The 26,573-nt window shown below is 41.5% G+C and overlaps 1 protein-coding gene across 2 annotated transcripts in view; it reads left to right on the top strand.

Moving 5' to 3' along the window:
- Window positions 1–26,573, top strand: part of SNX9 (sorting nexin 9) — a 240,724-nt gene that overhangs the window by 23,406 nt on the left and 190,745 nt on the right. Inside the window, exons 1-2 of one of the 2 annotated variants that reach the window (XM_068231861.1) lie at window positions 25,231–25,415; window positions 26,147–26,233. In XM_068231861.1, the coding sequence (XP_068087962.1) occupies window positions 25,386–25,415; window positions 26,147–26,233 (117 nt within the window). In that variant the 5' untranslated portion in view covers window positions 25,231–25,385. Of the gene's footprint in view, window positions 1–25,230; window positions 25,416–26,146; window positions 26,234–26,573 lie in introns of those variants that run through there. The other variant, XM_068231862.1, reaches the window with a different exon arrangement.

Here is a 26,573-nt window from a genome sequence, read left to right as displayed (position 1 = left end):
TGTACGCTTGCAGGTCGCATAAACAAAAACTCACTGTGGCCATCTTGTGGCCAAATAGTAAAACTACACCCTAAAGCATTTTTCATATACAAATACATTAGCTATACATTAAAAATTAACTCATTACCTCCCACACCCCCCAATTTTTTTTTCTTGTAATTAAAAAAAAAATACAATTAAAAAAAAATACATAAATAGTTACCTTTGGGACTGAACTTTTTAAATATTTATGTCGAGGGTATAACACTGTTACTTTATAAACTATGGGCTTGTAATTAGGGATGGACGCAAAACTGAAAAAAATGTACCTTTATTTCCCAATAAAATATTGGCTCCAAACATTGTGATAGGGACATAATTTAAACGGTTTTATAACCGGGACAAATGGGCAAATAAATTGCATGGGTTTTAATTACAGTAGCATGCATTATTTAATAACTATAAAGGCCGAAAACTGAAAAATAATAAAAACATTTTCCCACATTTTTTCCTATTTTCCCATTAAAACACATTTAGAATAAAATAATTCTTGGCATAATGTCCCACCTAAAGAAAGCCTAATTGGTGGCGAAAAAAACAAGATATAGTTCATTTCATTGTGATAAGTAGTGATAAAGTTATAGACGAATGAATGGAAGGAGCGCTGAAAGGTGAAAATTGCTCTGGTGCTCAAGGGGTAAAACCCCTCAGTGGTGAAGTGGTTAAAGATTAAAAATAAAACCAAGACCTCCTTCAATATCTGTTATTTCAGTTCCCATTAGATGATACAAGTGTAAGCCAGCGGATTGGAATTGTACAGAAATCTTCCTGATTATATTGCAGACAGCCCTAAACTACATTTCTTCGCAGAACATGCCTTGATCTAAGTTGGAATACTTACTTCAGTCTTTGACTTTGATTAAGCTAGAACCTTGTAACCAGTACTAAAATATCTAGTCTAGCACTGAAGAAAGGCTAGTTCAAATGTCTCTGTTTTATTAATATTTACATAGGGGACTTATTGGTTTGATATAGTGATATGAAGTTACCAGTAGATAGGTTCACTTGAAATATTCAAACCAGTTTACTGATTTCATTAGAATCTAAAAGATTATCATCAGTTTACAGGACATTTGATATAATTTTGTCTTTGTCACTTGGAAGCCCTCAGATACTGCAGCACAGACATGGGTTTGGCTGCACTTTAGTAGGAAGAGGCACTTCTAGTACTTTTCCTGCATGCAGGATACACCCAGATAATGTTTGGTTTTACGTGCTGTTTGAGGGTTTGTCTGTGTTATTTTGCAGTTGTTTTGTTTCAAGTACGAGCTTCTCCTTTAACTCATGGTAAGTGACTTTTCGGTCTTTCCAGCTTACTTGCCAAATATGCAGCTAAATGCTTCTTTGTTGACTTGGTAAGCGACACTCCTCCTGATTTTAGATCCAAATGAATGTTTTGTTTCATTCTAGTGCAGAGGCTCCCTGTCCTAGTCAGTTAAACAGAACTAATCTTAATATGTCATAAACATCAGGAAAACTATATCTGCATTGGTTTAAAATTCCTATTTGCGTGAGTGAATGTGTTATACTAGGTACACACTATACAAGTTTCTGGCAGATTTACCTGCCAGATCGATATTTTCCAGCATGTCCGATCTGAATTTCAATGATGTAAAAAAAATGATCGGAAAATTGATGGGAATTCAGATCGGATATGCTGGAGAAAATTGATCTGGCAGGTAAATCTGCCAGAAAATTGTATCATGTGTGCCTAGCATTATATCGATTAGTAGTGATTGTTATTGTGCAAAAGACTGCACGGATTTAAGTTGACAATAGTGGGAGACCACAACCTCTGGTTTAGTCTATAAGCATCACATCATTATATGCTTTCAGTGTTTCAACAGTTTAGATCTGGATGTTAAGATTTTACCAAAGGAGGTTACTTATTGATAGACTTGGCTGTAGAAGGAACAGCTGACCTATGTATTGCTGAAATTGTACAAGTGCAGTTCGAGTTCACTGCCACTTTTTGGGGGGGAAAATTAGGTGGCTCAACTGAAACTGGTAAAATAACTTTTAATATTCAAAAGACCTTTTGCAGGAATAATCTACAGTGGGATGCAAAGGTTTGGGCGACATTGTTAATCGGCATGATTTTCCTGCATAAATCGTTGGTTGTTACGATAAAAAAAATTCCGTTTAATATATCATATAGGACAGTGTTTCTCAACATTTTATTGGTATGTACCCCTTTTGAAACCCTGTACTCACCAAGTACCTCCTAGCATAGTAAACATTATCACAAGTACCCCTTGACAAATATATATTGAATCGTAGTACATGACAATTGGTTCTAAACAATTTACAAACATTTAATATGACTTTTAATTAGCTAAAATACTAATTTGGCTTTGTTTAACCTATTTTGGTTCCTGGACGTAGTTTCTACGTCCAGGAACCATGCACGCTACCGCGCGCCCCCGCGGCCGATCGTGCACGCGCACTCCCGGCCGCGGATTCGGTAGCCAAGGAATCAATGTATCGGGCTATGGAGCCCGATCACTGATTCCTCTCCCCCGCTGAAAAAGCGACAGCTTCTCTCGGAAGCTGAGCTTTTTCTGGCCGTCTCCTTCCCGATGTGTCACTGTAAGCGCGTGCTACGCTTAGAGTGACGTCATGTAAACAAACTCATGGCCGCCATCTTGTGGCCAAAAAGTAATACTACACCTGAAAAAAAAAAAAAAAAAAAAGAATTAACACACATTTACATTATAAATCTATTGTTTACCTCCCACCCTCCCAAAAGTACCCAAATAAAATGTTTAGTATAAAAAAAAACACATTACAATAAAAAAACAAACAAACATGTAAATATTTACCTAAGGGTCTAAACTTTTTAAATATCAATGTAAAGATGAAATATTTCTATATTTTTTTTTTATTTTAAACTTGTAAATAGTGATAGATGCAAAATGGAAAAAATGCACCTTTATTTCCAAATAAAATATTGTCGCCATACATTGTGATAGGGACATAATTTTAACGGTGTAATAACCGGGACATATGGACAAATACAATACGCGAGTTTTAATTATGGAGGCATGTATTATTTTAAAACTATAATGGCTGAAAACTGAGAAACAATGAATTTTTCCATTTTTTTCTTATTCTTCCTGTTAAAATGCATTTACAGTAAAGTGGCTCTTAGCAAAATGTACCCCCCAAAGAAAGCCTAATTGGTGGCGGAAAAAACAAGCTATAGATCAGTGCATTGTGATAAGTAGTGATAAAGTTATAGGCTAATGAATGGGAGGTGAACATTTCTCATGTGAAAACGACGGAACCTGAATGGGTTAAATAAGATTGATAATTTTCTAAAACTCTAAATTTGTTATTCTTGGTTATGTATATCAAGCCTGAGTACCCCCTGGAACCATCAGAAGTACCCCCTGAGGTACGCGTACCACATGTTGAGAACCTAGGATATAGGAGACACACACAGTGATATTTGAGAAGTGAAATTAAGTTTATTGCATTTACAGAAAGTGCGCAATAATTGTTTAAATAAAATTAGGCAGGTCATTTCATTGATTACAAAACCTTTAGAACTAATTATTGGAACTCAAATTGGCTTGGTAAGCTCAGTGACCCCTGACCTACATACACAGGTGAATCCAATTATAAGAGAGGGTGGTTAAGGCGGTCAATTGTAAGTTTCTCTCCTCTTTTAAATTTCTCTGAAGTGTAGCAACATGGAGGTCTCAAAACAACTCTCAAATTACCTGAAGACAAACATTGTTCACCTTCATGGTTTAGGGGAAGGATACAGAAAGCTGTCTCAGAGATTTCAGCTGTCTCTTTCAACAGTTAGGAACATTGAGGAAATGGAGGACCACAGGCTCCGTTCAAGTTAAGGCTCAAAGTGGCAGACCAAAAAAAATATCGGATGAACAGAAGTGATAAATGGTGAGAACAGTCAGAGTCAACCCAGAGACCAGCATCAAAGACCTACAGCATAATCTTGCTGCAGATGGAGTCACTGTGCATCGTTCAACCATTCAGCGCACTTTACAAAAGGAGATACTGTATGCAGAGGAAGCCTTTTCTCCGCCCACGGCACAAACAGAGCCGCTTGAGGTATGCTAAAGCACATTTGGACAAGCCAACTTCATTTTGGAATAAGGTGCTGTGGACTGCTGTAACTAAAATTGAATTTGTTGGGCATAACAAGGGGCGTTATGCATGGAGGAAAAACACAGCATTTCAAGAAAAACACCTGCTACCTACAGTAAAATATGGTGGTGGTTCCATCATGCTGTGGGGCCGTGTGGCCAGTGCAGGGACTGGGAATCTTGCCAAAGTTGAGGGACGCATGGATTCCAATCAGTATCAGCAGATTATGGAGAACAATGTCCAGGAATCAGTGACAAAGCTGAGGTTGCCCCCAGGGCTGGATCTTTCGACAAGACAACGACCCTAAACACTGCTCAAAATCCACTAAGGCGTTCATGCAGAGGAACAAGTACAATGTTCTGGAATGGTTATCTCAGTCCCCAGACCTGAATATAATTGAAAATCTTTAGTGTGAGTTAAAGGGAACCTAAAATGAGGATATGGATTTTTCCTTTTAAAATAATACCCGTTGCCTGGCTCTCCTGCTGATCCGGTGTCTCTCTAATACTTTTAGCCACAACGTCTCAACAAGCATGCAGATCAGGTGCTCTAACTGAAGTCAGACTGGATTAGCTACATGCTTGTTTCAGGTGTGTGATTACCACTACTGCAGGCAAAAAGATCAGCAGGACTGCCAAGCAAATGGTATTGTTTAAAATTAAACATCCATATCCCTCTCAGTTTAGGTTCCCTTTAAAGAGAGCTGCCCATGCTCGGAAGCCATCAATCCTGAATGAGCTAGAGATGTTTTATAAAGAATGGTCCAAAATACCTTCAACCGGAATCCAGACTCTCATTGGAATCCACAGGAAGCGTTTAGAGGCTGTTATTTCTGCAAAAGGAGGATGTACTAAATATTGATTTAATTTCTTTTTTGTGGTGCCCAAATTTATGCACCTGCCTAATTTTATTTAAACAATTATTGTACACTTTCTGTAAATCCAACAAACTTCATTTCACTTCTCAAATATCACTGTGTGTGTCTCCTATATGATATATTTAACTGACATTTTTTATCGTAACAATCAACAATTTATACAGGAAAATCATGACTATTAACAACGTTGCCCAAACTTTCGCATCCCACTGTATGTCACAGGTGTCAAACACACGGCCCACCTTGCCATTTTATGTGACTCATGAGAGCTTCAAATGTGCATCATTGTAAGCAGTAAAAGAACAGTAGTACACTGCCTTCCCATCCAGAGGATGAAAGTGTTTCTGGTTGAAGCTTTGCCTGTCTGAGCCTGGGCGCAGCAACAACCCCCAGGACCCCCTCCATGAAATTAGCATGGGGCCCCCTCCATGGATCCAAATCCCTCCCATGTGGCTGGTAAAACACACACACACACCTTAACAAATCCCCTCAATGTGGCTGGCAAAACGCACACAAATCTCCCCCCCCCCCCCCCACACACACACACGTCATTTTAACCTGCTCCAGTGCTGCATCTTGTCTCTTCTGTCCTTCCTGGCGGCTTCATGCTCTATACTTCCGCTTCCGATCATGTGACATACATTAAGACCCAAAGGTATATAGCAAAGAGCATGAGCATTTATAGAAAGCATAATTAGTTGACTTATATGTAGGTATGTAGAGTGGGGGTTTGGAAGGTGGGTGGTGCTATACAATGTGGCACAATTGTATTTTTTTAAAGTTATAAAAACCCTTCTTTTTGTTATAGCTTGCTATAAGTAATTAGGTAGATACTTACAGGTAATAAGTAATTTATTTTATTCTTCCAGAGTCTAAGGATTTTTTTCCTTTAAAATGTAATTGGCCCAAGCCTTGTAAGTGTTTTTTTTTTTTTGCATTCCTGGATCAATTGGAGATTATGTGTGGGTCCAGGACAGGACGGTGATGTACCATTTTTTATTTATTTTTTTTAATTTTCTTTAATTTTCTGGTTGAACTTGATGGATGGATGTCTCCAATGGTTGGCCAATCAAAATTGGATGTGTGTACTAGGCTTTTGTTGTATTGAGTCAGAAAAGCTTTTTAGAATCTCAAAGATGATATGAAACAGCAGCCTTGGCAGAAGGATAGTGTTAATAGTACACTTGCGATGAGTCATGAAAACGAGTGCATTAGAAAGTCGTATTTTTGCCCAAAGCATGTGCCTTCCTTAACTGCTGCTTGGAAAAGTCTGTTTATTTTAGGTACATTTTCCATAATTTTTAAATTGCTCCTAGAATAGAATTTGTCATTACGCTACGAGAAAGGGAATGGAAATGTGTTGTGTTATAACTGAATTTTGTGATTCACTGTGAATCACAAAATTACTTCCTTAACTCATCTTTTGGCAGAAATGCTTTTCTTTTCCTTGTGGCTTTTGTGCTGATTATTTAGAATTATTTTTATATTTTCTCCTGTGTAGTTAAAACTTGTATTTGTGTCAAATATCACCAAGAACTGTTACTGTATTTGTTCACACTTGCCATACACTATTCAGTTACCATAGACCATATATGTCCAGTCCTCGGGCCTAATCTGGCCCTCAGAGCCATTAAATTTGGCCGCCAAGTGGTTTCCCCACTTTGTGTTATGTTTGGCTCACTGCAGACCACCAGGGAAATTATATTGGAGGGGAAGCCCTAGAACACCAGGGAAGCCATATGGGGGAAAGCACTAAACACTAGGGAACTGTATAGGGGAGGGTGGGGGCCACTAGACACCAGGGAACTGTATAGGGGAAGGAGGAGGACCACTAGACACTGGGGAACTGTATAGAGTTTGGAGGGGAGCCAGTAGACACTAGGGAACTTTATAAGGGAGGAGGGTGGCCAGTAGACATGGAGATCGGCCCGCAACAAGGTCCCAGTGTTGAATTTCAGCCCACTTTGTATTTGAGTTTGGCACCCTTGCCATAGACTGATCTGCAATGTTGGTTGTAAAATAATTGTTTTATCAATAAATGGGCCCTTGCATTTATTGATAGTATGATTAGTAGGACTGTTAACCTGTGATGTATCACCATCCCCCTGGCTATAGGACTGCCTATGTGTGAGGAAATAATAGAAGGGCAAAGCTCTTCTTGTGTGATGTATCACAGACGTCACACATCAAGAAATAAATGTCTGATTTGCAAGTGATTGCCTTTGAGCGTACAGACCCCTTTGTCATGGGACTGGAATTTAAAATCTGAATTAGAATGGGACACGTGCAACATATAATATTCTAAGGTGAGCTTTATGATGGTGGGCAAAGAAGCTGTTGGGAGGATGAACAAGGGCGTTAATCAGAACCCTCCTTCGAATTCCTAACTTTAACATCTTAATAGTGTATAAATGCCCCTTCCTGGTGAGTAAACTTAAAGTGGATCCGAACTGAGCTTTTATTCATTGCATAATTGTTTTCCTTACATATAGTTTATAGGGCATTCCTCAAACAACATACAATTTTTTTTTTTGTTTTAATACTCTTAATTCCCTATAAACGAAACAAGCCTCGCCCACAGCTTCTCCAAAATGCCAAGGCACTCAGACCCATGTAGCTTATGGGAGCTTATGGGAGCTCAGTCTGGGCAGGAGGAGGAGGAGGTCTTACTAGCCAGAGATTTCAGAGGCAGAGGGGAGGGGGGAGTATATTTTTCACATGCTGAGGGGTGGAGATGCAGTTGCAGATTACCTGTGTAATGATGACAAACAGAACATGGCTTCCCTCATTGTATCACAGGAATAAATAATCATATTCTGTTGAAGCTGTATGCAGCCAGATTTGCTGTGTAAACTATCTAAACTTTAGATAAGATATATAGACAAGTTACTTGTTATAGTTAGTTTTTCATCTCGGATCCGCTTTAACTCCCATTGGGACATAGTTATATTGGGGGAACATGCTGGTGCACATGTGGTACTGCAATGCACATCCATTGTTTAAAATATAGCATATAACTAATTCATGCGAATGTACACCACTGCCACTCTTGTACTGCATGTCATTGTGCTGCCAACAGGAAACGATACTACAATATATACACATTATTGTCCTTGGTAGCATGTACAATACATTTGAGGCCTCATTTTTAAAGTGGATCCGAGGGAAGATTTGCACCTTTAATAAATGTGACCTATACAGACATGTTCTAGGGCAATCTCCCCCTCAAAATGTGTTATGTTAATTGTTTTTTCATTTTTTTCAAGTTAAAACTTCAATCCACGCCCCCTCTACCCTAGCGCCTCGGCGTTTTTCTGAGTCCCATGCCGGTGTGGTTATGGGAACTCAGTCTAAGGAGGTGGAGGCTTGGGATGACTGAGGAGGAGTGATCGTTCCCAGTCAGGAGCAGCTGAATTCACGCAAGTGAGGAAGGGAGGGGGGGGTGTTTTAGCAGCTGTGATATGAGGTCTGATTGTATTGCAAACTATGTGGCAATATTCACACTGAGCATGCACAGGATTTCGGAGGCAATGGGGGGAGTGGGAGTGGATTTTTCCCAGGCTGAGGGCGGAGTTGAGCAACTGATTACCTGTGTAATGATAACAAGCCCAACATGGCAGCTCTCATTGTATCACAGGAATAAATGATATGCTGTTGAAGCTGTTTTGAAGTTAGATTTACTGAGTAAACTATCTAAACTTCAGATAAGATATATGGACAAGTTACGTGTTATCGTTTTTCACCTCGGATCCGCTTTAAAACCTCCTAAATGTCCAACCTTAAACTTCTAAAGCTTACTTTACCCTATTTCGTAACTTTTTCAGTCTATGCCTACCCCTAACCAATGCATTTTGTTGTATATTTCCACTTATTTCAGCTTTAGCACCAGGTGCCCAATCCTTTTCTTTATAAGAAGCTTCTCATTCGCTTCTCGCGATGACGTAATTTCCGCATGGGGGAAGTTTGAAGAAGCGGCTTCAATCTTCCCCTTAAGTCCCGGCACGTGTGGCCTGCAGTGTTGGACATACCTTCCGCATGGGTCCAAGCTGTCTGTCCTCTATCGCCGTCTGCCAGCTCTTGTGCACAGCATACTTCCTGGTTCACAGGAAGTATGCCGTGCATTCGAGCCTGCAGGAGGCGAAGTGGATAGACAGACATCGCTGGACTCATGCTGGAAGGTATGTCCAGCACTGCTTCAGCTTGGGCACACAGAGAGAAACCGAGTGTGCACATGGAGACAGAGTGGGCAAAGACACAAAGGGGGCATGTGAGAGACCCAGAGGGGGCACAGAGGGAGAGACCCAGAGGGGACACAAAGAGAAAGTGGGCACAAAAAGAGACACAATGGGGGCACAAAGAGAGATGGAGGGACAGAGAGACACAGAGGGGGAATAAAGCTTGATTTTAAGGAAACCGTGAATTGAATCGAAATTGCGATTCGGACAGAAAAAGCTTAATTTCATTTTTTTTCCTAAAATCATTCAGGCCTAGCTCTTAAGCTTTCCTTCCCCAGCAGACAACCAATCTGTAGCTAAGTATCATTGCTGAATCCATCTGCTTAACTCCCTGTAACTTATCTGGTGTTGCTGCATCTTTCTGTAATATTAGTATCCCTGCGTTTTCTGTCGACCTGCCAGTAGTAACTCTTTCTGTAACAACTTTTCATGGGGAAATGTAAAGCATCGGTGCCTTGAGCAGCACCATGAAGGCCTTTGTCAGCCAGGGCTGTGGAGTCGGTAGTTCAATGCTTCACCTCAGGCTCCTTATCTTAAGGTTTAGGGTGAAGGGCCCTATCTGCCCAGTCCATGCAAAACTCAGAGACAGATTGCTACCTTGCTCCTTGTGCTAACAGTTCAGTGAGGTGTGGGACTAGATCAATATAAGATTCAGAAACTCTTCTTACCCTTACGTTGCATTGTCTGTGCCGATTCTCCTGATCTTCTTATGCATTCTTTAAAGCAGAAATGTCCTCTTGGTGGAGCATCCAAGCTCCACCCCCACATCAGCTGCAAAATCTATTTTTTAAATTTTTAAATATAAAATAAAACCATGGGTTAGCTAAAAGGAATAGGAACATAAATACAATTGTTTATCTCATCAGTTTATTTTCACTTCAGGTCCACTTTAAAGGGTGTGGAAATGGAGAATGTTTCTCTTTCAAAACTAATTGGCCCATGTATTTTAAGGTTTTGTTTGTTTGTTTTTATTGCCGCCTTCTGGGAGGATCCTCTATGGTTTTTGTGGGTGAAAGTGTTTTTTTTTTTTTAATTCCATAGACTTTTTTTTTTTCTTTCCAGCCTATCTGTGTTTCTGTAGGTAACTATATAACTGTTGTGAGTCAAGAATGACAAATAATGGTTCTCAAATTTTACAAGTGAATTTGTTTTCATGTTTATGTTTGGGCCAACCTCAGGAGTTTCAAAGTGTGGTTATTTGCAAATCTATATACAGTCTAGTCATGATTTTGGCTGAAAGTGGTGTTCATTAACCACTTCCCTACCCTGTGTTTTTCCCCCTTAAAAACCAGCGCAGTTTTCTACATTTCACACTCCTTCCATTCATTAGCCAATACCTTTATCACTGCCTATCGCACATAAATGATCTATACCTTGTTTTTTTTGCCACCAATTAAGCTTTCTTTGGGTGGTACTAAGAATTATAATATTTTGTATGCATTTTTAAGGGAATAAGGGGTACAAAAATGAAAAAAAGACATTACGTCTCAGTTTTCAGCCATTATAGCTTGAAAATAAAAAGTGCTACTGTAAATTAAACCCACACATTTTATTTGTCCTTGTTATTACAACATTTAAAGTACAATCCTAGTACAATGTGTGGCGACAATAAATTTATTTGGAAATAAAGGTGCATTTTTAGCCAGATGTGCCTCTTTATCCCCCCCCCCCCTCCACACACACACACACCTTAAAGTTTGCTAAATGTTCCTCTTTATTTAAAGGGGATAGCCAGGTGTGCGTCCGTTTATCTGCCCTCCCCATCATGGGTAGCCAGTGTGAGTGCTTCTTACCTCCCCCCCTCATAGATTGCTAGGTGTTCACATTTTTATAATTCCCCCCTCCCCTTCACTGCAGAGATGAGCGCAGGGAAGCATTGCAAAGTAAGATAATTCTAATAAGTTAATTAAAGTAAAGTAATATTGTTCTTGCGGTGGCGATCGGGCTCCCCTCCATTCAGCACCGCGGTCAGCCTCATTCTGCTGAATGGATCAGGTCCCGGCTTGATGACATCATCAAGCTGGGACCCCATCCATTCTGCACATAGAGGTTGTCAGTGGTAATGAATGGAGGGGAGCCTGATCGCCACCACAAGAACAAGATTAGGTGAGAGGTGTACTTTGTAATCCTCCATGCTGCCCAATCGCAGCATGGAGGAGGAGATTACAGGTGATCAGGCAAGGGGTGGGGGGATCGGACCCTTGGGAGGGGATCCCTCATTAGCATAGTTAGACCAAGGGGGGTTGATGAACTCAGACACATGCTCATTTAAAGGGGGCAACTTATATGCACATCGTGTGGCTTTTAGGAGCCACTTGCAACAACGTAAATATACTGTAGTTAGGAAAGAAAGTGGTTAAATAGGGGTAGCTCATATCTGTACAATGGACCACGGCAGACTAGTCGGGTGCTTAGAAAGCCATCCAAATATGAAAGACTATAGTATTCTTCATAGCTGGCCATAATGGATAAGATCAGGACTCTGGACATAACACTCACAGCCCTGTTGAAAATTGTTATAAATCAAATGTTCATTTTCTCAATAATAACCTCAGATAAGTGTGAGACATTCCTACTATAATCAGTGCAGTTGCTAGGCTAAATTTCTCCCAGGGTGAAGTTGTTGAAATTGTGTCCCCCCACCCCCAGTATGGGTAGCCAGGCATAGGTGTCTCCAGTATAGGTAGTCAAGTATAACTGCCCCCAGTATAGGTTACAAACACAATTGCTAACTTCCAGGCAGAGCAATATCCTGCCTCTATCTGGCCAGCAGACGCTAGTCAGCCAATCAGGTGCACTGTCATACACCCTTTGCCTGCTGTACCATACCTAGCAGGAATTACATAGATTAGCATTCAGGTGGGAGGCTTCGGTTGGACGCAATCGTGAATTGCGTCGTTTACAGGGACGCCCCGTGTAGGCACATCTCCCACACGGTCCCCTCCCTAACCACTCACCTGTCAACCGCATCCTAGAAGCTGCAAAAAAATAAATTTAAAATCACAAACACTGGTCCACATGACAGCCCAGGGGCCCCAGGTCTCTCTCACTCACTGGGGCCCCCAAACCACCATGCGACAACTAGAGGGAAGTGCGGGCAAGCCCTGGACCTCTCACCTCCAGGGAACTCACCCCACCACCTCTAAACTGAATGCCAACTGCAACAAACACAATTGCTAACTTCCAGTCAGAGCAATATCCTGCCTCTATCTGGCCAGCAGACGCTAGTCAGCCAATCAGGTGCACTGTCATACACCCTTTGCCTGCTGTACCATACCTAGCAGGAATTACATAGATTAGCATTCAGGTGGGAGGCTTCGGTTGGACGCAATCGTGAATTGCGTCGTTTACAGGGACGCCCCGTGTAGGCACATCTCCCACACGGTCCCCTCCCTAACCACTCACCTGTCAACCGCATCCTAGAAGCTGCAAAAAAATAAATTTAAATTAGTATCAGTATAGGTTAGCCAGGTATAGGTGACCCCAGTATAGTTTAGACAGATATAGGGGCCCCCAGTATAGCTTAGCCAGGTATAGATGCCCCAGTATAGCTTAGCCAGATATAGGAGCCCCCAGTATAGCTTAGCCAGGTATAGGTTCCCCAGTATAGCTTAGCAATGTATAGGCTAGCCAGGTATAGGTGCCCCAGTATAGCTTAGCCAAGTATAGGTGCCCCAGTATAGCTTAGCCAGCTATAGGTGCCACCGTATAGCTTAGCCAGGTATAGGTGCTCCCTGCTGGAGGAAGGAGCAGTGGCACACTGAGACTCTGCCACTGGGAGGGGGGCTGACTCCTCCCACTCTAACCTCAGGCCCCCCTCCATGACAGCGGGAGTGGTGTAGTAAAGACTCACCTTCCGGGCTCCATGCAAAGATTACTGCCGCCTCTACTTCTTGCTAATCAGGCAGTGATCTTCACATGGAGCCCGAAAGGTGATTCTTTACTATATCTCTCCCGCTGCCATGCATTGCTACAATGAAGGAGGGAGCACGGAGGGGGGCCCCGATGTGAGGGAGGGAGGAGTCGGGGCCCCCCTCCCGGAGGCGGAGTGCCAGTGTACTGCTGCTCCCTCCTCCATCACCCCTAGACACGGGGCTGACTATAACAATGCTATAAATGGTTTTCATTCAAGAACAAAAAGCAAAACACAAATGCTGTGCAAAAATACAAACTGTAAGGTGCTGACAGTGTGCAAAACATTATTTTCTTAGAGCCAAAATGCTAGCATTTAGGTGCTAAGTCCACAATGAATGCAATAGCATAGGTAAAAACGCTGGTTTTGTTGCATACTATGCAAAAACGCATCAAAAACGCACATAATGAAAGTCAATGGAAAAGTAATGGTATGCGTTTTTGTATGCAGTTTTTGTTATTGTTTTGTGATGTAGTTCCGCTTCCTGTTTTCTTGCTAGTTGTTTGCATAAAACACAATTGGAAAACGCATGAAAAAAGCATACTAAACGCATATACATTTTGTACATGCAAAACGCATTAAAGCACACGCAAAAACGCTTGAAAAACGCATCCCCCCCCGCACATGACATAAAACGCGACCTTTTATGTTATGTTGTGTACACCTACCCTGAAGTGGTTTTATGCATGTTTTGTCTAATTGTGTTAGTAAAATTCATTTTTGTTATATACAGTATTTCTGGAGCTTTACTTGGTACAAATGTGTTAGAGGCTTTTTTACACTGCAGCTTTAATACTGCGTACACACTATGAGATTTTCTGTCCGATTTACTGTCAGATCGATTATTTCCAACATGTCCGATTTATTTTCCGAGCATTTTCTGATCGATTGCCTATTAGAGTTAGCGGAAATCGATCAGAAAATGCTCAGAAATCGATGGGAAAGCAAATCGGACATGTTGAAAAAAAATCGATCTGACAGTAAATCGGACAGAAAATCTCAGTGTGTGTACCCAGCATTAGGTGCAGATCAGTTCCCTTTTTTGCATCGTAGACAGCATTACATTGTGCTTTGAACAAATAGAAAAAAAACCTGTAAGAAATTGTTTGATAAACAACAAATAGTTTGAACAGGACAATTTATATGTATGTGATTTTATATTGCACTTCTAAGAAAACAGTTGAAGTACGTTTCTACTAATGTAAACAATAGTTAATAATAAGGAAAAAAAATAAGGTTTTCAGGGTAAGAAAAGGCAACTGAGTTATTTAATTATTCTGTTTCAGGGAATTCATATGCAGGTTGCACTATGGGATTAAAAATAAAAAAAAAACATGTACAGGATATAATTATCATGGGTGTTGTAATTCGTAATAAAGGTGTGTGTTGGAGTTGAGACACACTTTATATGAACCTGACTGCATCTTGCCTGTTTTCTCGCCAGTATACTTGCCTCCCTTATGCATTATCTGGTACTGTGGCCTTTTTCTATACAACTGTAGTATGTATAGATGTGGAGTCTGTTAGACTCTTATGCCTATTCTCATTATTATTTTTTTTCATCATGCTGAGGCCAGAATCTGTCAACAGGATGGCACAGCACTGGACAAGAAGCCATTTTGAATCGGGGTTAAAATAAAATTCTTATTTGGGATTTAGTTTAAAGTGTAAAATGCACAGAATAGAAAGCTTTTCAGAAGTCTTTGATCACAGCCTGTGAGGGGAAAAAAATGCTTTATCAGCATTTGTACCAGCTTGTGTCAGCGACAGGGCTATAGCTGTACCATGTAGATAGGTTCCACTTCTCTATCTTTATTCACAGAGGAATGATTTACTGTATATTTCTGCCTTGTCCTCTCACACACGCACACACGCACAGCTTTCTGAATGATCTGAAGAGAAGGGCCTTTACTTTTTCCTGTACTTGCATGTTCCCCCCCCTCCCCCCCATTCGGAATGAGCTCTTCCTGGCTGTAAACTGTTTACTTTAGATTGTGTGAGCAGACAGAGACACAGGAACAGATAAATAGTTATTTACACACTATTTGAAGCTATATTTTACGTTCTATCATTCTGAAAACGTTTCATTTTACTCACAGGATTACAACCAGTGAAGATTGTTTCTGTATGCTGGATGTGTTGGACACAGTCCTCCATAGTAATGCCCACAGTGAACACTGTTCTCTGTAAATGTAATTTTTTTTCTTCACACAAAAAATAAAAAGATGAAGAAAAGCCTTTGTATTGCTATTTGCTAGTAATTACTGGAAATATATGTGGCATTTAGAATTTTTGTTAACTTTGATAGTTGTTGTCCTTTAACCACTTGCCGACCGCCCACAGCCGATGGGCGGCGGCAAAGTGGATCCCTAAAGGACCGCAATACGCCCAAGGGCGTTGTGTCCTTTTCGCATGCCGGGGGAGCGATCGCGTCATTGATGACGCACGCTTCCCCCAGCAACTGGCTCCGCCCACCCGCCGCAACATCCCGCCGGCCATACGGAAGCGCAGGCGGGATGTTAACCCCGCGATCGCCGCTACAAAGTGTATAATACACTTTGTAATGTATACAAAGTGTATTATACAAGCTGCCTCCTGCCCTGGTGGTCCCAGTGTCCGAGGGACCACCAGGGCAGGCTGCAGCCACCCTAGTCTGCACCCAAACACACTGATCTGCCCCCTCCGCCCCCTGATCGCCCACAGCACCCCTCAGACCCCCCCCCTGCCCACCCCCCAGACCACTGTTTGCACCAAATCACCCCCCTAATAACCCATCAATCACTCCCTGTCACTATCTGTCAACGCTATTATTTTTTTTTTTAGTCCCTAAACTGCCCCCTGCTCCCTCCTGATCACCCCCCCCCCCCCCGTGTACTGTATGCATCTATCCCCCCTGATCACCTGTCAATCACCCCCTGTCACTGTCATCCAACAATCCGCCCCTAACCTGCCCCTTGCGGGCAATCTGATCACCCACCCACACCAATAGATCGCCCGCAGATCCAACATCAAATCACCTCCCAGGTGCAGTGTTTACATCTGTTCTCTACCCTAAACATCCACTAATTACCCATCAATCACCCCCTATCACCACCTGTCACTGTTACCTATCAGATCAGACTCTAATCTGCCCCTTGCGGGCACCCAATCACCCGCCCACACGCTCAGATTGCCTTCTGACCCCCCTTATCAATTCACCAGTGCATTAATTACATCTGTTCTTCCCTGTAATAACCCACTAATCACCTGTCAATCACCTATCACCCATCAATCACGCCCTGTCACCCCCTGTCACTGCCACCCATCAATCAGCCCCTAACCTGCCCCTTGCGGGCAATCTGATCACCCACCCACACCATTAGATCGCCCGCAAACCCACCGTCAGATTACCTCCCAAATGTATTGTTTACATCTGTTATCTTCTCTAAACACCCACTAATTACCCATCAATCACCCATCAATCACCCCCTATCACCACCTGTCACTGTTACCTATCAGATCAGACCCTAATCTGCCCCTTGCGGGCACCCAATCACCCGCCCACACGCTCAGATTGCCCTCTGACCCCCCCCTTATCAATTCACCAGTGCATTAATTACATCTGTTCTTCCCTGTAATAACCCACTGATCACCTGCCAATCACTTATCATCCATCAATCAGCCCCTGTCACTGCCACCCATCAATCAGCCCCTGTCACTGCCACTCATCAATCACCCCCTGTCACTGCCACCCATCAATCAGTCCCTAACCTGCCCCTTGCGGGCAATCTGATCACCCACCCACACCATCCGATCGCCTGCAGACCAGCAGTCAGATCACCTCCCAAGTGCATTGCATCTGTTCTCTCCTCTAAACACCCACTAATTACCCATCAATCACCCCCTGTCACTGCTACCCATCAGATTAGACCCCTATGTGCCCCTAGGGCACCCAATCACCCGCCCACACCCTCAGACCCCAGCCCTGATCACCTCGCCAGTGCATTACTTGCATCTATTCCCCCCACTAATCACACCTTGAGACACCCATCAATCACCTCCTGTCACCACCTGTCACCCCCTAGCACACCTACCCATCAGATCAGGCCCTAATTTGCCCCGTGTGGGCTCCTGATCACTCGGTCAAACCCTCAGATCCCCCTCAGACCCCCTTCCGATCACCTCCCCAGTGCATTGAGTGCATCTATTTTCCCCTCTAATCACCCCCTGAGACACCCATCAATCACCTCCTGTCACCCCCTAGCACTCCTATCCATCAGATCAGGCCTAATACAACCTGTCATCTAAAAGGCTACCCTGCTTATGACCGGTTCCACAAAATTCGCCCCCTCATAGACCACCTGTCATCAAAATTTGCAGATGCTTATACCCCTGAACAGTCATTTTGAGACATTTGGTTTCCAGACTACTCACGGTTTTGGGCCCGTAAAATGCCAGGGCGGTATAGGAACCCCACAAGTGACCCCATTTTAGAAAAAAGACACCCCAAGGTATTCTGTTAGGTGTATGACGAGTTCATAGAAGATTTTATTTTGTGTCAAAAGTTAGCGGAAATTGATTTTTATTGTTTTTTTTTCACAAAGTGTCATTTTTCACTAACTTGTGACAAAAAATAAAATCTTCTATGAACTCACCATACACCTAATGGAATACCTTGGGGTGTCTTCTTTCTAAAATGGGGTCACTTGTGGGGTTCCTATACTACCCTGGCATTTTAGGGGCCCTAAACCGTGAGGAGTAGTCTAGAAAACAAATGCCTCAAAATGACCTGTGAATAGGACGTTGGGCCCCTTAGCGCACCTAGGCTGCAAAAAGTGTCACACGTGGTATCGCCGTACTCAGGAGAAGTAGTATAATGTGTTTTGGGGTGTATTTTTACACATACCCATGCTGGGTGGGAGAAATCTCTCTGTAAATGGACAATTGTGTGTAAAATAAAATCAAACAATTGTCATGTACAGAGATATTTCTACCACCCAGCATGGGTATGTGTAAAAATACACCACAAAACACATTGTACTACTTCTCCTGAGTACGGCAGTACCACATGTGTGGCACTTTTTTACACCCTTAGGGCCCTTTTCCACTATGAAACGCGATCGCGATTGCGATCCCGATTCCAATCGCGATCGCAATCGCGTTTCAATCCACCATGCGATTGCGATTGCGATTGAGCTACTATACTCATTATAGTCCAGCTCAATCGCATACAAAACGCGGCAGGATGACGATTGCGCTTTGACCAAAATCGCATCGCAATCGGATCGCACTAATGGAAATTGCTGCTGCAGTTTCCATTAGTTTAATGTACCTTGCGATTTGCGATCAGAAGCAAATCGCAAATCGCAGGCTAGTGGAAAAAGGCCCTAAGTGCGCTAAGGGGCCCAAAGTCCAATGAGTACCTTTAGGATTTCACAGGTCATTTTGCGACATTTGGTTTCAAGACTACTCCTCACGGTTTAGGGTCCCTAAAATGCCAGGGCAGTATAGGAACCCCACAAATGACCCCATTCTAGAAAGGAGACACCCAAAGGTATGTATTCCGTTAGGAGTATGGTGAGTTCATAGAAGATTTTATTTTTTGTCACAAGTTAGCGGAATATGACACTTTGTGAAGAAAAACAATTAAAATCAATTTCCGCTAACTTGTGACAAAAAATAAAATCTTCTATGAACTCACCATACTCCTAACGGAATACCTTGGGGTGTCTTCTTTCTAAAATGGGGTCATTAGTGGGGTTCCTATACTGCCCTGGCATTTTAGGGGCCCTAAACCGTGAGGAGTAGTCTTGAAACAAAAATGACCTGTGAAATCCTAAAGGTACTCATTGGACTTTGGGCCCCTTAGCGCAGTTAGGGTGCAAAAAAGTGCCACACATGTGGTATCGCCGTACTCAGGAGAAGTAGTATAATGTGTTTTGGGGTGTATTTTTACACATACCCATGCTGAGTGGGAGAAATATCTCTGTAAATGGACAATTGTGTGTAAAAAAAAAAATCAAACAATTGTCATTTACAGAGATATTTCTCCCAGCATAGGTATGTGTAAAAATACACCCCCAAAAAAATTATACTACTTCTCCTGAGTACGGCAGTACCACATGTGTGGCACTTTTTTGCAGCCTAACTGCGCTAAGGGGCCCAAAGTCCAATGAGCACCTTTAGGCTTTACAGGGGTGCTTACAATTTAGCACCCCCCAAAATGCAAGGACAGTAAACACACCCCACAAATGACCCCATTTTGGAAAGTAGACCCTTCAAGATATTCAGAGAGGAGCATAGTGAGTCCGTGGCAGATTTCATTTTTTTTTGTCGCAAGTTAGAAGAAATGGAAACTTTTCTTTTTCTTTTTTTTTTTTGTCACAAAGTGTCATTTTCCGCTAACTTGTGACAAAAAATAAAATCTTCTATGAACTCACCATGCCTCTCAGTGAATACTTTGGGATGTCTTCTTTCCAAAATGGGGTCATTTGGGGGGTATTTATACTATCCTGGAATTTTAGCCCCTCATGAAACATGACAGGTGGGCAGAAAAGTCAGAGATGCTTGAAAATGGGAAAATTCACTTTTGGCACCATAGTTTGTAAATGCTATAACGTTTACCCAATCCAATAAATATACACTGAATGTTGTTTTTTTTTTATCAAAGACATGTAGCAGAATAACTTTCGTGCTCAAATGTATAGGAAATTTTACTTTATTTGAAAAATGTCAGCACAGAAAGTTAAAAAAGTAATTTTTTTGTCAAAATTCATGTCTTTTTTGATGAATATAATAAAAAGTAAAACTTGCAGCAGCAATCAAATAGCACCGAAAGAAAGCTTTATTAGTGACAAGAAAAGGAGGTAAAATTCATTTAGGTGGTAGGTTGTATGACCGAGCAATAAACCGTGAAAGCTGCAGTGGTCTGAATGGAGAAAAAGGCTCTGGTCCTTAAGGGGTAGAAAGACTGTGGTCCTCAAGTAGTTAAGCAGGGAACACACGTGACTGTTTTCGTACTGTTTTCTGCACAGAAAAACTGAGAACTCCTGTTAATCAATGGGCTAGTTCACACTCAATGTGTTTTTCGCGCGCAGAAAAAAAACTGACATTCTGCATGATGACTCTGTACATTTTGTCAGTTTTCTCTATCAATTACATCAGCTGCTGTGAAAAAAAACATGCACATTTTCATGCATAGAAACACACTTGGTGTGCAGAAAAAGTACGTCGAAAAACGCGTGCAGAAAACTGAAAGACATGTATGTTCCCTGCCTTAATAATAGAGCAAGTGGACATGAAGACACTCTACACAACCAATTAGATTGCACAACATCTACATTGGGTTAGTACAACTAGCAATCTGACGAGATTTATATCTTGATAGGGTGGTTTTGCAAGCTAATAACAAAGATTCTCTCGATTAATTTTCATATTGTGACATTCCTTCATGTGTTCTGTGTTCCACCTTTTTTGTACAGCAACGTACAGCTGCAGTTATGCAATATTCTGGAAACTGTTTTCTCTGCTTGAGAAATACAGATTTTGCTCAGCAAGCATACAGCCAATCATTTTAGCCTCTTACTCAATAGTCTGCTACCGTAGATTCAAGCATTTGGTTTCAATTTAAATGCTGTATTTCTTATAACCCCTACTGGTCTACATCTATTGTTGCATTGTTACTGGCGAAAGGATGCTGCGTATATTGTAAACATATGCCTACCAGGTTGGTGACTTATGATATTTGCAGCATTTATCACTTTATGTATTTGAGGTCATTTCTGATTACATATCTCTTGGAATGTATTATATATTTAGTTCATCATGTTACAATTGTCACTTTAATTACTAGGTCTGTCATTTCTGTATTATATACTAGTGTCTATATTTTGTGTATTCTTATGTCTGTATATTTTTGTACTCCATGTTTTGTTCTTACTCTTATAAAGCACCAACATATTCTTTGGAGCTGTACAATCCATGTAATAATAATGGTACTTCAATAGATATTCACTTGGAGATAATGCCACATGTACAACACGTTTTTCATATCAATAAGTAACATCTCTGTTCAAAAGCAGTTCCAAATATGTCAGCTCAAGAAATTGCAGAGTTTATATAAGCAGGGCTGTGGAGTCAGTACAAAAATAATGCAACTCCGACTCCTCAGTTAATGAAACCACCAACTCCGATTCCAGGTACCCAAAAATTGCTCTTACTACTTGAATCTGACTCCACAGCTCTACGAGAGCTGGGGAGTTAGTACGAAAATCATCCAACTCTGACTCTGTTTCCTCAGATTATGAAACCTCTGACTCCAGGAACCCGAAAATTGCTCCAACTCCAAAGCCCTGTTTATTAGTGGCAATGGGTTTATTTCAGACATAATTTAGGTGTTTAAGTGAAATAAGAGGGTTAATGGCTATAAGTGGGGATAATAATTAATGAGGGGTCAAAGTTAATGTCAAGCACAGGTAACGGAGGGAGGTAGGGATACTATGAGCTTTGGGGCCTACAGGAGAAAATCGCTTTACAAATGTTTCGTCGTCGTTGTACAGGTTAAGGGTCAGGTGGTGTAAGAAGCAGCACCAGAAGCAGGCACGGGTTGCTGTAAGCAAATGAGTGGGCGATGGAGGTGTAAGAATGAGTGATGTTTGGGGAGGGTGTGGGAGGTTTACAGTGAAAAGGGTTCTGTGCCACATTTATTTTTGGAGTCTTAAAGGACAACTGTAACAAGAAGGCCATGGAGGCTGCTATATTTATTTCCTTTTAAGCAATACTAGTTGCCTGGCTATCCTGCCTCTAATACTTTTAGCCATAGACCCTGAACAAGCATGCAGCAAGATAAGGTGTTTCTGAGATTGTCAGATCTGACAAGATTAGCCACATGCTTGTTTCTGGTGTTATTCAGACACTACTGCAGCCAAATAGATCAGCAGGGCTACCAGTCAACTCGTATTGTTTTACCCTCCTCTGCCTGATTTGCCCGCCCTTCACTATAGAAAGTGCATTGTCTCAGCATGAGAAATATTGGCCAATCAGAGAGGAACAGAGATGTGGGAAGGACAAAACAGGAGGGCAAGAGGCTTCAGCCAATCAGGCTGCATTAGTTAAGTCTGAGGGAAAGTAAAGTAGAGAAGCAAAAAAGGACAACCCAGCATGCCCTGCAACTTCCTCTTTGTGTACCAAACAAGAGTCAGGTAAACTGGGGAATGATCATTTATCAACAAGAAAAGTTATAGTGATTTTAACTTTTGGATTGCCAGGTTAGCCTCCTTATTATTATTATTTTTTTATTTTATGCTTGACAGGTACACTTTAAGAAACTTCAGATGTTATCTATGCAAAAGAGCTTCTCTGAGCTCTCTGACCTGACTTGGGTTAGAGACAGTACTATTTTCTGAAGCACTTATACATCAAATAATCGGTGAGAGGTAGCTTCAGATAAGCTTTTACTAAAGGGGTCAGGGGAATTCAAAGGATCATTAGCTCTGCTCTGTTTCATAGTTTAAAATACAGTGTATGGTTTATAATTGCAAATATGAGAGAATGATGCAATGTTATAAAGAAAAAAAAATGATGTAACTGAAAATAAAAATAAGAGACTCTTTTCTTTGCTTCTAATGTTCTATTAATTATCCATACTACACATACAATTCATTGTATCATACGTTTTTTTCACTTAAGTGTCACTTTAAGATAGCAGAGAGGGGTGGAGCAGTGAAAAGTATGTAATGATCGTGCGTCTTGAGTAGGGATGAAAATGTATGCAGCTTTAAAATGGAGCAATCAAATGTGACCTTGCAACTGGTGCATTTTCAAGCTGCATACATTTGTAATAAAAATTTGCAAATTGTGTATGAACCCAGAACTACTTACATCTTATTGAATTTCTGTTCCATATATTGCTAGCATCAGGAGAAAACGTTTCAGGTCTCTTACTAGAGATTATACATTTTCTGTGATTTTCAGTTTGATACAGCCCTCGCTGCTTCCTGGGTTTTTCCTTATTTGATTGTCTGGCAGCTGAATGCACTCTTCTGGGAATGTTAGTGGCCGCAGACAAGAACTTTCGTACTGGGCATGCTGCACATGTCCAGTAAAAAGAATCAGTCATGCATGCCTTATTTCTTTATGCACAAGTGGTTCCTTTTACGGGGCATGCACAGATTATGAGCTTACATGTGTGTGTAATTTTAAGGAACTCTTTCACAACGTCAAGTACTTCTGCATTTAATTAAAGAGCTATAGCCATAAATAGCCATACTATCTCAGAAAAAACACATATATAAGTAGATAAATACTTGCTCTCTTACATAGCATATGTATTGCACTGTCCACATTTTGCTTTTAGTGATTTTTCTACAGTAAAAAAAGAGAAAATCCTTCTTAGTATTTCCCATTTTAAGTGTGGCTATTTTTAAGCCAATTATGATGTTATTTCCTCCCTTAGTCTCCTCTGCCTGATTTGCCCACCCTTCACTATAGAAAGTGCATTGTCTCAGCATGAGAAATATTGGCCAATCAACGAGGAACAGAGGTGTGGGAGGGGAAAACGGAAGGAAAAGAGGCTTCGGCCAATCAGGCTGCATTAGTTAAGTCTGAGGAGAAGTACAAAAGCAAAAAAAGACAACCCAGCATGCCCTGCAACTTCCTATTTGTGTACCAAATTTTGTGTGTACCAAATCAGAGTCCGGTAAACTGGGGCATTATCATTTATCAACAGGAAAAGTAACAGTGATTTTAACTTTTGGATTGCCTGGTTAGCCTCCTTATTACTTGTTTACCAGATTAATTATTGATTTTTTATTTTATGCCCGACAGTTACTCTTTAAAGCTCTGCTATCAAGCCACTAGAGTGATAACGTAAGCCACAGGAGTAAGGGCTTCCAAATGCATCGAAAAACTGGGTCAATTTTTTAATTAACAAAAAGAAAAAGATAAAAAAGGAAACTTCAGCTTTGCTTTTAATTGTACCAGAAGGCAAAAATATAAAAAAAAAGATACCTCAGTAGAGGAAAGTCTCTGGCTTCCCCCATTGTCCTCGCACCCAAAGTTCCAGCCTGGGATCCAGCCCTATTCAACAAAAGCTTGTTGAATAGGTTTGCACAGCCGCGTTTCCATGCGTGACCACACTGTGCAGGAACAAGACGACCTGTCAAATTAGCCATAGCTGTCCTCCCAAGCAACAAGTGTCTCTTCATCTCATGGCTGTCTTCACCATCTGCAGAGATCTTTGCTCCAAGGAAGATGAAGGGCCAGTTGACGCAGGCAACCAAGCAGAAGAGCGTTTGGCACCAGTCCCATCGCTCCATCAGATTGCTGCATTTTGAGCCCTGTGGGGGGTGCAAAGCCAGCGAATTCAACCCCTGGTGCCAGCAGATGCAGCATCTCATAAAATTTGATTGACCGTGATTGAACACTCCCCATTCATTTCAGTATAGCATTGGTTTATGCTGGCAGTAAATGATGAGGACGGTGCCTGCATAAGCCCCGTGTAAACCAAGCCAAAGTCTGTTACAACTTCTGACATGGCAGTTTGCATACTGTTGAATTAGCCTTTTTATGTCAGTCAGCCTGTCACATAGAATGTAGTGTAAATTGCTGTTTCTTCCGTTCACCTCTATGTATGACCATTGTTTATATGTTCTAGTTTAACTTCTTTGCACCTAGACCTGTTTTCTCCTTATGGACTAGAGCAATTTTGATGTTTTAGCAAGTACATATTTGTATAGATAATGACCTCCAGATGAGGACTCTGTCCACCGTTTTGCCCTGCACTGCTCTGTTACTCAGTAATGTTTTTTTTCAGGAGAAACTAGAGTTTCTCTGGGTGATTTTTTTCCCCCTAAGGAATTATAAAATGCAGCTTCTCAGTTTCCACCTATTATTATTATTATTATTATTATTTTGGTTTCAACATTTTTATTGAACATTTATAGTAGTACAAATTATAGAAGTACACCTGCCCCTTCAGTATAGAACTGAAGCTTCACTAAAAAAAATGTTCCATTTACCTGGGGCTTCTCCACCTGCAGCCGTCCTGTCCCGCACCGGTCCTCAACGATCCTCCGTCCTTGTAAGTCGACGGCAACTACGCCTTAGCAGCCCTGGCCACGTGTATCCTTCTTCACGTTCCCAACCTGTAGGACGCTATTGCACCGCGGTAACAAAACTGCACCGCAGCGGGAGAACAAAGGATTATTGAAGACCCGCACAGGATAGGATGGCTGCAGGGGGCTGGCAGAAGCCCCAAGTAAGTGAAACACTTTATTTTTAGTAAATCTTCATTTCTGCTTTATAAGGACACTAAGCCAAGAATACAAAATCAGTTTTACGTTCCTGTGGTTTCTACTAGCCCCCTCCAGCCGTCCGGTACCCTTGCAATCACTCACAGAGCCTCCGTTCCCCCGCCACCAGCTAGTTTTCGCAGACCGGCCCGATAGGCCGGTCCATGCGTATTTTTCTTCGCGTTCCCGTCCCCAATAGCGTCCTGCACCTGTGCAGGACGCTATTGAGAGTGGGAGCATGAAGGATACGTGTGGCCAGGCCTGTGCAGGCGCAGAAATCCCACCGCTTCCCTGTCAGGGCCTGTCAGCGAAAAAAAAAATGGCTGGCAGCAGGGGACCGGAGGCTTTGTGAGTGACTGCAAGGGCATGGGACAGCTGCAGGGGGCTGGTAGAAGCCCCAGGCAAGTAAAACTGATTTTTTTTTTTTTTATTCCTGGCTTAAGTGTCCCTTTAAGGGGTAAAAACTGTGGAACATGAACTGGTTACAATGCAGAAATAAGAGTTGTTTTGGAAATCAAAAATGTTTGTTTTTCTAAAATAATAATGTATATATATATATGAACAATATATACTTTTGAGACAATTGTGGGCAATCGGGATCATAAACAGAGTTTGGCATATCTATGTTTCAATAAAAGAACTTTAAGAAATGCAATGTTGGCATCACGTTACATGTACTGTTCTGCTATCTTTACAGGCTAAAGTTTTGTATGACTTTGTGGCTGAACCTGGAAATAATGAGTTGACCGTGAAAGAAGGCGAGGTTCTCTCAATAACAAATAAGGTAAGGGAAGAACAAAGATTTCCCCCCTCCCACCCCCCAATTTCTACTTGGCTTTCTAATGGTAACATTTAAAAATCATTCAACTTTGAACTTGAACAATCATTGAACTTGTTTAATGCTGACTTACTTTGCCCCAAAGGAGAAACGTTTGTATTTGAATGCTTTTAATGCTTGTTCATCTAAACAATAACAAACATTTTTTTGATCTTGGCACGCTTTTGTTTTAATTATATGTTAGGCAGGGCCATGAAAAAACTGTTTCAAGGTACGGGAGATATTTATGTTGAAAATTTCACTTTACAGTGATATCTGATCCAAACATTCAATTCCCATATAAAAC

The sequence above is a fragment of the Hyperolius riggenbachi genome, chromosome 4 (genome assembly GCF_040937935.1).
Source record: "Hyperolius riggenbachi isolate aHypRig1 chromosome 4, aHypRig1.pri, whole genome shotgun sequence".
Taxonomy (NCBI): domain Eukaryota; kingdom Metazoa; phylum Chordata; class Amphibia; order Anura; family Hyperoliidae; genus Hyperolius; species Hyperolius riggenbachi.
Note: the sequence above shows the minus strand (reverse complement) of the source record. Positions and strands in the feature narration are given on the sequence as shown.